General features: G+C 31.5%; 1 protein-coding gene across 1 annotated transcript in view; it reads right to left on the minus strand.

Moving 5' to 3' along the window:
- Window positions 1-7,570: 7,570 nt before the first annotated feature.
- LOC111700009 (uncharacterized) overlaps window positions 7,571-12,272 on the minus strand; it is a 6,162-nt gene continuing 1,460 nt past the window's right edge. Inside the window, exons 4-7 of the mRNA XM_023470815.1 lie at window positions 11,346-11,455; window positions 10,625-10,753; window positions 10,080-10,218; window positions 7,571-8,289 (exon numbers count right to left, since the gene is read on the minus strand). Of these exons, the coding sequence (XP_023326583.1) occupies window positions 7,763-8,289; window positions 10,080-10,218; window positions 10,625-10,753; window positions 11,346-11,455 (905 nt within the window). The 3' untranslated portion in view covers window positions 7,571-7,762. The remainder of the gene's footprint in view (window positions 8,290-10,079; window positions 10,219-10,624; window positions 10,754-11,345; window positions 11,456-12,272) is intronic.

Consider the following 12,272-nt stretch of genomic DNA (forward strand, 5'->3'; position numbering starts at 1 on the left):
GTGTATTGATAAATATTTAGAAACTGCAGTACGCAGTACAGACAGTGCAGTACATATTTTGATATTAAGGTTCGGTATGATGACTTTAAAATACATTTTCTATCATTCAGGTAAATTAAAACGCTGTAGAGTAGATTTATAAAAATTTAAGTACACCCAGTACGCTGTAAAGTACATATATATATAAGTACACCAGTACGCTGTAAAGTACATATATATATATAAGTACTTTGCATGTCTGTTTTTTTGTTTGTTTGTTTGTCCTCAAAACGGCTGAACCGCCTTTTGAGAATTTAAACAGAAAAATCTGAAAAATTTATTTTTTGCAAAAAAAAGGTCACTTAAGACAGGTCTGTACGAGGGGGAGGGGCACAGGGTGAATGTGCCCCCATAAGGTCTCATTTATGGAATGATTTTTTATGATTTAGGGAAAAAATGAAAATAAGATGTTTTTAAAGGCAACTTAATTAATCCTTTTTAAATATTTCTTAAACAAAAATTCAGCAAGTAAAACTCTGAACATTTTATGGTGCTCCGCGCAAACAAAAATGACTTCTGCGAAAAAATTACTTTTGGTAATCAAAAAAGAAAAGAAAAATTGGAAATCAAAAGGCAAGTTTTCAACCCTTTTCAATTCTTTTTTTTTCTCAAAATTTCAGCAATTAAAACTCTAAAATTTGTTTTGATATTCCACGCAAACAAAACCTAACTTTTGTAAAAAAAATATTTTTTTTTTATTAAAAGGCATGTTTATATCCTTTTTATAATAGTTCATACCCAGATTTTCATTAAATAAAACCCTACACATTTTTAAAAGGGGGAAAGTTTTTTCAAGAAGAGAACTACAAGCCACAAACTCAAATTTTCTAATCCCTATTTCTTTGAAACCGGATATATGTTGTAAACCTTATTTCAAACTTTTCTTAGTTCATAGAATTCATAGTTTAAAATATAAAAGATCTACGACATCTGGTTGCATAGATATAGGGATTATAAGTTTAGAGTTTTGGCAAAATCTCATGCATTTCCTTTACAACTCTGATATGTAATCAACAAATATATGTTCTAACGACCAAGCAAAGACTAAGTATAAAGAGCAGGCGGCCATGAGCCACAACATTTTCCCCTTCCATGCCACATATTATCTTTTTTGTCTTCCAACAGCCATGGGACTCTACCGCAGGATCTTTCATGCCACAGCATTTGAGTCTTCCGGCAGTTAGTACGATTTTAAATGATAATTTGAGATTATTTAAATTGTAATTTTTAAAAATCCTGCCGCATTACGGGAAAGATCATACCTTTAAGAAATTTTACAACTTTATGAGTATGGTAAGTTGCATATTTTTATTGTTCATAATGTTTTAAAAAATAAGCAATTTTAAAGGAAAGATTGAATAGAATACTTTATAGGATTAAACTTAAAGAATGAGCTACGACAGCTCAGATTTACAGGAATTTTCATTTGTCACTGTAGCATTTATTAGTTTAATTAGAATAATTTAACCGTCAGATTGTGGTTAATTAAAAAAAGTGATAATAATAAAATTGTCTTTTGTTTTTGAAAATAAATTAGGCGCTAAGTCTGTATGAAATTATGAATGTATTCTATCTATCTCAAAAATAAACGAGGAATTTCAAATTTTGAAATCTCTAAATTTGGTAAATATGCTGTCATTAGTTTTAAGTATATTTTCAGTATTAATTTACATGTTTATTGAGACACTCAGTAATTAAAATATTACTCCAGGTCGTCATTCTTTTTAAGGTCTCATTCTTTTTCAGGTCTCATTCTTTTTCAGGTCTCAATCTTTTTCAGGTCTCATTCTTTTTCAGGTCATTCTTTTTCAGGTCTCATTCTTTTTCAGGTCTCATTCTTTTTCTGCGTAAAGGAATCTAGTGAAAAATACATTTAAANAAATATTGTTTATTTGACATTATACAGAGCAGAAACAAAATTCACAAACTGAAGAGTGTCAACTCAGACCGAAATGTATTTAAGAAAGGCAAATGTAGAATGTTTGTAGAGAAACCGTAATTAAAAATAATAAATTGTCAGATAAAAAAACAAGGTTTTAAGGGTACCATTGTGAACCGTACAATGCTACTCTTTTTCTTATTGAAAGGTCACTTAAACCAAGGAAAACAGTCCCTTTAATTACATAATATATAAGTTAAAAAGAACCTGCATGTTCAACGTGTAGTTTATTCACTGTACAACGAAGAACTGATGAATTAAATAAATATAATCCTCTTCATTGTTTTTTCTTTGCCCGACAATTAAATATTTAAATAATTTATAAACCACTTATCTCCTGCACTTCCTTTAATACGTTTATTCATCCTTTCTTTTACATAACTCTTCCTGGAACCTCAAGGGCGCAACTAAAGGGGGGTATTGGAGGGGGGATCCAGATTAGACAATCGAATCTATAAATGTTGTGCGCGTACTGCAGTGATCATGCATTACTCGGACCCAAGGTTCTAATGCAAGGAAAGTTATTTCAGAGTTGTACGTATTTTTTATACTGCAGTGTACTGTCTCTGGGCGGTAATGTAAACACAAGACGGATGTCACAGCCTGACATGGAATCCATTTTCACAAAAATAGTTTTATCTGGGAAGATTAGACACTTAAATAAATAATATTGAAAGGACGAGGATTTCGAGGTGGCTTGGACGAGAAAATGAGGAGAATGTGGCTCGGACGAGAAATTCAGCTATTCCAAGATTTGTTGAGAAAAAAAATCTTTAACTAAAAGCTATTTTCTACCCGATATTAGATTGTAAAAAAGAAACAAATATTATTTTTGTTGAGGATACTATAGATGGACTACCGTGCTTAAATAATCAAATTAGTCCCGTTTAAAATAGAAATTGACGATTAAAAATGAAAGATCATTCCCGGTCCCGGAAGACTGTTTGGGAGAGTTTCGGAAGTCCTATGAGGACGCGCACTGCCGCAAATAGGTAAAATGAAGTTCGGAAGTTGTGTGGGGGAGGTTGCCTTCCCTCCCTAGACATACTAGATCATTAGCTTCATCAATTTAAAAACCACCATACTTCAGATCTGTTATCCCTCATTAAAACATAAGCTTATAGACTTTAAATTAATAAATGTGAGAAACCTGACCCCCTTCAGAATTAATATGTTAGACTTAGGCACACATTTGACAGTTTTTAATGGATTACAGGCTTAAAACCTAATTATTCTTTTTTTCTGGAACACCTTGATTCATTTTTCTTTTTTATCTATCCATATAATTATTGGGAGGCTCCTCCTTAACCTTGCCTTAACATTCCCCTGCTGCGCGTCTTTTGTTTCTAAATCAGAATTTTTTGTACCTAAATTAATCTTGCACCCCCCTAACTTAAATCCTGTATCCGCCCCTGTTAAAGATTGCAAATACAGGTTCACCTTCAAAGCAATGCTTAGAATCCGGATACCCGGATACTTACTCTCAAAACCCAAATCTGAACCGTTGAAAAAAGAGAGATTATAAAAATTTCCTCATAACTGAATGGTTCATCAAGTTTAAGCATAAAAATAAACGAAAAAAAAGATAGATAATTGGAAAATTTTGCTTTGTTAAATTTTTTAGTAAATTTTAAAGAACTGTTCATGAGTTCCTGGATCCAGTGGGGATCTAGGATCCTGGATCCGGTGGGGATCTAGGATCCGCATCAAAATTAAATGGATCCTAAACACTTGTCAAAGATTTAGAGAAGTGTACAGATTTTATTAGGTCTTATTTCAGGCATTTGTTGTTCTTTTAATGGCTAGTACAGTTTCTTTTTTTGAGAGTGACCCTTTAAAAAATCTTTTCCAGTGTTTTTAATGATGAGATTTAACCTTTGCGTAGATTATTTTTTTCTCAAGATCAGAACTAAAAAGTTTGAACAACATCCAACATTACTAAATAGAAGAATTTAAACTTTCTTACACTGAGGCTCCTCTTTAAGGATTTTTCATTTATTCCAAAGATACAAAGTTTTCACAATAAATATCTAAAGCTTTCACGATAATGCGAATAATTGATTAGTTCGACTTTGTAATAAAATGCAGGGTTACCCATAAAGACTTCAGAGACGACTGTACGGAATTTATTGAGTATTTTTTCTTGTTTTCTTAGTTTCTTCCAACTGTGAACTTGTTCAATTCCTTGCAAAAATAAAATAGTTGCGTTTTTTTTACTGAAGACCAAATAGATCGATACATTTAAATGTTTTAGGTCGTCCTTGAAGTCTCATTCTTTGTGAGACAAACAAACTAATAATTGTGTAGTTCAAAAAAATTCTAAAAAATTAAAGTTTACACAGCAAGAATGCTTTTTTTGCGCTGCCATAATTTCCAGAAATATTGAGAATTTTGTTCAGATTTCAATTTATTAAATAAAACTAAGATTGTCGAAATCTTAACAAAATTAATCATATCCACAGGACTATTGAGTGCACAAAAAAAAGCAGACGCCATTTTGGAAATGCCATGACTAGGGTTTTTAGGTAATTGTTTCAAGAATAATGCATGTGAAAGGAGGTTGACGACTGAATGTCTCCAATAAATTCAAAGTTTAGAGACGACTTACAAATTATCTGGCTAATGTCATGTTTCCTGAGACACCCTATAATAAACTCTTTTTATGCATTCTTGCTTTACAAAACTGCTTCATATTTCATATAACTCTAGATTTGTTTTTCAAAGATTGGTTTATAAAAAAAATGCTGTAAATTATTTCAAAGATCGAAGACGACCTTCAAAGTCGTCTAGCTACTGTCATTTTTCATGGGACACCCAGTATGTTCCATCACTAATTATATATAGATAGCGGAATGCGTTACATCACTAATTACATATAGATATATATAGATAGCGGGATGCATAGTTTCGCTGCTTGAAGTATACAGGCCCAAGGAAATCCAAATATATCATAAGCATAAGTTTCAGACGCTGTGAATATAAATCTACTGCAATTGTAATAATTTATATGTTAGTTATACTATAGGCATGGATTAACGGTTTGACCAAATGCCCTAACATTTGTTTAGGGAACCCATGGGCATCCCGGGGATAACATAGGTTTAACAGATCTAATTTTTTCATAGATGGAAATAATATTTTTTTCCTTCAATTTAAAAAATATTCCCTGGGCACCTCAGCTAGTATATTTATTATCTAAATCTGAAATATTTACCAGGCACCTCAGCTAGTATATTTATTATCTAAATCTAAAAATATTCTACAAATAATCAAATCCCTGGAGAATCCAAATCTAAAAATATCTGATTCTGAAAAATTTTCTATAAAATCACAAATGTTAGATCTTATTTAGAATAACGTATTAACTCCCCCCTCCTTTATATATCTTGGAATAATTTAATTTATTTTTGAATGTTACTTTTTCTTAAAACAAAATTTTATTGAGGATTTAACATAATTTTTGAATACAATATTTTAGTTTTTAACCGACAAAAACTTTCCTTGGTTTAACAAAAAGTAATGAACTATAACTACTTTAGCAGTATATATATTTACAGGTTGAGACTGCAGCTGCCTTTATTACCTCCAAGTATAGAAAACGTGGTGCATGAAATCATTTTATGGGGTTGAGGTTTGCATTGTGGTTAGAGCTATAGTTAATTACTAGTATCAAGTATGCAAGTTCAGGAAAAGCAGTAACACAAAGAGAATTACGTAACAATATCCATAAAGTGTATCAATAGTTAATTACTAGTATCAAGTATGCAAGTTCAGGAAAATAGTAACACAAAGAGAATTACGTAACAATATCAAGAAAGTGTATCTATAGTTAATTACTAGTATCAAGTATGCAAGTTCAGGAAAAGAAGTAACACAAAGAGAATTACGTAACAATATCAAGAAAGTGTATCTATAGTTAATTACTAGTATCAAGTATGCAAGTTCAGGAAAATAGTAACACAAAGAGAATTACGTAACAATATCAAGAAAGTGTATCTATAGTTAATTACTAGTATCAAGTATGCAAGTTCAGGAAAAATAGTAACACAAAGAGAATTACGTAACAATATCCATAAAGTGTATCAATAGTTAATTACTAGTATCAAGTATGCAAGTTCAGGAAAATAGTAACACAAAGAGAATTACGTAACAATATCAAGAAAGTGTATCTATAGTTAATTACTAGTATCAAGTATGCAAGTTCAGGAAAATAGTAACACAAAGAGAATTACGTAACAATATCAAGAAAGTGTATCTGTAATTAAATACACAGATCATACAATGTAGAATTAGCAAGACTGAGACTGTTACTTAAAATGAAAGGGGGTACAGGCTGAAGCCTAAAAGCTTTAGGAGTTGATCACGTCCAATATTAGTTCTATCTGATGGCCCTGTCTAGAGAAATTGATATAAAACTGTGTTAGTCATACCCAAACTCATGTACAAGGTGTGATCAATTAGTTTGGCTAAAAAAAATTCGGGATACTTGTAGAAGTCTCAGCCCTGAAATTTTTTTTTTTGAAAGTTCACTATATTTATACCGGAATATTTTTTAGATCAGTTGATGTCAATCAGATCTTTGTAGTATTTGTAATGAGCGTTCTCCCGAAGTGTATCAGCTTCGTTAGTCACAACAAGAAAAATTTCAAAATGGTTCCAACTTGATCCATCAAAGTCTGTTTTAGACCCTTTAAGAGTGATCAAAAGGAAAGAGAGATTAAGTTTTTGATGAACGAAGGACTTTTGAGGAGTTTTCTGACTTTGATTTACATAAGAGATACATAATCAATATCATCCCTTTGGTCCTATGTCAGAGACGTTTGGACAAATTTTGCCCAGATTTTTGTCATTTTCAAATCTTGGTTTACAACTTTGTTTACAATGTAAAGGTACATATCAAACTGACTGGTATACATACTTCTAGAACCCTTGCTAATATGACTTGAACAATTTTCAATATTTTCGATTTTTGAGGTCTTGATGATCTTTTCCTGCCCGGACATGTCATAATCCTTCAAATATTCATTTTTCCCTTCTTGACCCCATTGAACTACCTTTAAAGTTAATAAAATTGTTTAAAAATACGTCCTGGATAATGTTTAAGGGTTTTGGTTTTTGCATCGTCTAATAAAAAAATTTTTAGGTAACCGAGCCACCAAAGTGTCCTCTTTCTGTGGTTAATATTCTAGATAAGATATTTCTATGCTTGACAACGAAGCTAATCCACCTTCAGGAGAACATTCCTTACATCATAAAGCAATCTGCTTGACGCCAACCTAACCAAAAATGTTTTCACGATAAATATAGTAAACATTAAAAAAAATTAAAGAGCTTAGACGTCTAGAAGTACCCCTAAGAAAATGTTAGCGAAACTTATTGATCACAGTGGTAGTAATGGAAAAGTAGTTATACAAGATAGCCAAGAATCTCACATAAGCTCTAAAGAGAAAACTGATCTGCTCTGTTTACATTTTTAGCATTTTTATTTTGTCATGTTTATCATTTTACATAATTTCAAACTGTTTTATTTTATTTTCGAGATCAAAAGTTTTTTCAGGAAAAAGCCAACAAAATACAAAGTAAAATCAACAATTTTTCGTTAAAATATTTTTTCCCCAACACTTTGCCAACAAAAATAGGAACGCTGGCATGCAGCTCAAAGACAAGTTAGAGGTGATTTTTGGATTTTAAAAAAAATGCTATTCTGATCTTAACAGACATCTTCATATATTTTTTTTTCAACCTTAAAGTCTGTTCAGGGAAATTTCATGTTTTTACAGAGTTTTAAACTCTAGTCCCTGAAATACCAGGGTTTTTAAGGCTTACTACTCCAAGTTGGGATTCGGGAACGTTAGGCACAGAGGCAACTGAAATGGTAGTCTTGGAAATGGCTGGAATAACTGAAATGTTAGGCTGGATACTGGTTGGAACTGCTGAAATGTTAGGTTTGGAACGGGTTGGAACTACCGAAATGTCAGGCTGAGAACAGGTTGGAACTACTGAAATGTTAGGCTGAGAATGGGTTGGAACTCCTGAAATGTTAGGTTTGGAATGGGTTGGAACTAATGAAATGTTAGGTTTGGAACGGGTTGGAACTACTGAAATGTCAGGCTGAGAACGGGTTGGAACTCCTGAAATGTTAGGCTGAGACCGTGATATTGCAACTGAAATGACTGGCTGTGAGACACTAAGCGCTCCTGTAGAAGCTGGAGAGAAATGTTGATTACTGTTTCTTAGATTAAAACTAGAAACTGCTCGGTATAAACTTGGTCTTGATGCTTCCAGTTGCTGGGACAAGAACATGCTTAATTCTAAACATTATTATTAAATTTATTCCTAAATGTTTTTTGAAATATTTGTAGGTGTAATTAGTGCAGAAAAAAAGCTAAACGTGCGCTTAAACAAGTGTATTTAGTGTAAATGAAGTGACACTGCAGATATGATTGCTGGAAACGTGATAAAAAGAACCACAGTTCCTAGAAATTAACGGGATCGTAAAATTTATGATATTAGTATCTGGGTTTCTACCAATCATGTTTTGAGCAATCATATCTGCAGCGAAGTATTTTTATAATTCAATTTAAAACTCCTCCTTTTGTCTTCTAATATTTTAGTTAGAACTTCCTTGTTTGCTTGTTTGTTTGTTTGTTTGTTTGTATTCTAGAAACGTGAAAGCGGCTGAACCGATCGGTTTTTTGGACCTAAGATAATCCTAGGAAGGATTTCTGGTCGGTCAAACTTTAAGAATATCGGTCAAACTTTGTTTTATATTCTGACAATCTCTAACTTAACACAGTTAATTATTTTAGAGTTCCTGTCCTGTCACAACATTTTTGAAAAGATCTGAATTTCTAAGATTAATAATAGAATGAATTTTGTTATTTTTGTTAAATGTGCAAAATCACGATCTAGCTATATATATATAACCATATATTTGTCTGGATAAATGTGCAAACTATTTGTTTAGTAAACTTAATGAAAAAATTGAACAGAGAGATTAAGTTCTTTCAGAAAATTCAAATTGATTTTTACATATTTATTTGATAATTGTATAAAAGATATTTTAACTGGGTATATACAAACTAATTCATGCATTTTTGATATTATTTATATTATTGTATGCGCTGCACATGCGCTGCACAGGAGTATTGAGTATATGATTCAAAATGTGACATACAAAATTTTGAGATTTTAAAAACCTGAAAAATCTTAACTCTATAGGATGAGCCAAAAAAAGGGTTAATAGCGAGATTTTGCATTTTATAGAAGCATTTGTTTGGTGATTTAATTTTTGACAAATATGTATGAAATTATTTTATTCCATTTTTTGATAGGCATTCTGATAAACAATTTAAAAAAATACGCAACACTATTGTTCAGATGAGTAGAAAAACAAAAGGATTTTCTGAATTTAATTTTGCGCATTTTCTCCGATATTACTTTTTATTTATCTTTTTTAAGATTTTAAGATGTGATAGAAATAATGTATTCACTCACTTTAGTTTTTCTGCTCAATAAATCTTGACTAAAAGCTAGTTTCGCGGATATTTAAAAAAATTAAAATTTCATACATATTTGTTAAAAATTAGATTATCAAAATAAATGCTTTATTATATGCAAGATCTCGCTATTCACTCTTTTTTACTCACCCTGTTTTTCCATTGGGAAAAATACTACTTTTCTTTAAAGAAATTTGCTGAGGCAAATATAATAAAAAATATTTACTCATAATAGATTATTATTTTATTTCTTAGACGTGCGACATATGTAATTGTTGACACATTTTTAGAAAGCATGTTCTTCAAACTGGTGCAAGTTCAAAATAACAAAAAAAAACATCGAAAGTTCCCAAAAATCAGTAAAAAGTTGAATTTTGGAATTTTCTATTTGTGAGCACAGAAAAGAAAGTGCAGCTCTAGATAAGGTTCAAAAGATTATTTTATAACATCACACGCTTTGAGGTGGAATCTTCCAGGAATTTTAAGAAAAATAGAAAATATCAATGATTTAAAAATTGGATATTTTTCCAAATAAACATCTTCTTAAAATTGTTTTAAAAGATTCGAACTCTAAAGATAAATGGATTAGATAAACTGGGAACCGTGGTAGTTTGAAATACTGCCGTCGAATAGTCCAGGTGTGGGGTACATTTGCATAACCAGCGCCATATTGCGGTCTCGACGCTCTTTTGCCGCACGCTCTTCTCTAAACATGAAAAATCCGGCCACGCCATGAGCAACCTGAAAATCAAATTATTAAAAGAAAAAAATTGTGAAAACACAATTAAACGGGCAAAATGAAATGACATTTGAGACAGAAAGTGAATCATTTTATTTTTAGCCGCCAGCAGAGATAAAAAAGATAAGCAATTCATTTTATATTGCATATCAAAAATTAACATTGAGTAATTAAATTTAAACCAAGAGCTTTTTCAATCTGCTTGCTTTAAAACTTTATATACAAACTTATATCCGAAAATACAAGGGTAAATACAGGGGGGCAGAGGGGTAGTTCCCCATCCTAGACAATGGGTAGGAACCCCCGGCCACCTCCCAAGGCTCATACACCCAACAATTCCGCCAACGCGATGTTTTTTTAGAGGGGGCCATGTTTGTTTTAATCCTGTATACGCCCGTGCTTACTCACCATAGCAAAGCAGGCGAATGCGTAGCTCCAGCTGACGTAGTTGTAGTTAGGGTAGAGCAACCAGCCTCTATCCCAGCAGGATCCACCGAACAGGCAGATCCCGATAAATATCAGTATTGCAACCAAACACTATACATAACCTTTTTATTTTCTTCAAATCAATTTATTTGTCGCAATAGTTTCAGAAGTGGAATTTTGTGTAGAAAGATAATTTTTCTAAATACATATGAAGACGACTTTTTAATTTAAGTTTTGATTGTTAACAAGCTTTTTTCAAATTACAATTATACAAGTACTTAAAGAGAAGCTTTTTTATTGACAACATCTCTTGACTTCTATGTTTATGTGTATCCCTGCTGCTTAACAACTTGATATCAATAAAAATTAGAATCGAAAGTCGTTTTCCCTATATTGATAAAATCGACTATCACCGTAGACGGTAGAAAAACAAGAATCATTCTTGATCAGATTAGATGTAAGTCTAAAGGGAACTGTTTTTAATCGGACAGTCCATAGAAATTACGCTTCTTGCATCACGTAATTTATTAATAATTCTGGAAAATTGAAAAAAAATTATTTTGCTATTTGATTTAAAGTTTCCGAACCGGGTAATAGATCAAAAATGAATTAACTTTGAGAGTGATAAATTGATAATTAATTTTTGGATTGATTTTTTGTTGAGTAATAACTAATCAATTAATAAAATAAAAAGTTGATGTTCCTTCATAACACACGATGCCAGAACAACCTGCCACTCAAACCTAAAATATTTAAAGATTAAATAGGAAGACGACATGTTGTTAATCATAAAGGAAACAGTTGTACCATTAGCTTAAAATCAACTTAATATCTAAACTGGGTCTGCGAACATTTCACAATTACGACGTTTGTCATGTTCATAGGACTGTTTAAAATAATAATAATAACTTCTTCCTACTCCAAAGTGTTCTGGGTCCTACTTTATAAAATGTCAACACCTTGAATCCTACTTTATAATCAAGGGATATTATAGAAAAATTAAAATGGATTTGAAAAATTACAAATCTGACATATTGAATGTTTTCTAACAATCTGATAAAAACAAAAAAGATGTTGTTGAATCAAACCTCATACTATTATTAAAATTAAAAATACTACTGCTAACCCTTGAGAATCAAAAAAGGTATTGTGCGATAAAAACAACAAAATATAATTTCTGATAAAGCTGATAAGAGACTAGCTTTGATCAATAAGTTTATNTTTGATGAAATCAAAAGCTGAGTATGTTTAGCTACATCTTTTTTCAACTTTAATAACAATTTGACCATTAAAAAAGAAACACCAAAGAACCATTTTTAAAATTTGATTACAGATTTTTAGCCAAAACAACTATTGTAATAAATTGACTCAAAAAAGTGAACAATATTTAAACAAGTTATATACTGCAGAGTTATTGGTTAAGTTTAAAGAATTGACAGAAACCAGTTGTTTTGTATATTTATTTGTTAAAGTTAGTTTGTTCGAAGTTGGTTCAGTCTGTGGTTATTTAATTATTCATGAGGGGCAACACAAGCCAGATATAAAATATTTTAGGGGCCCTGCTCTCTATCTAAACCAGGAGAGAAGGGGGGGGAGAAGAGGTGGGAGGGGGAGAAAGAGATATAAAATA

This window comes from Eurytemora carolleeae, unplaced genomic scaffold (genome assembly GCF_000591075.1).
Source record: "Eurytemora carolleeae unplaced genomic scaffold, Eaff_2.0 scaffold221, whole genome shotgun sequence".
Taxonomy (NCBI): domain Eukaryota; kingdom Metazoa; phylum Arthropoda; class Copepoda; order Calanoida; family Temoridae; genus Eurytemora; species Eurytemora carolleeae.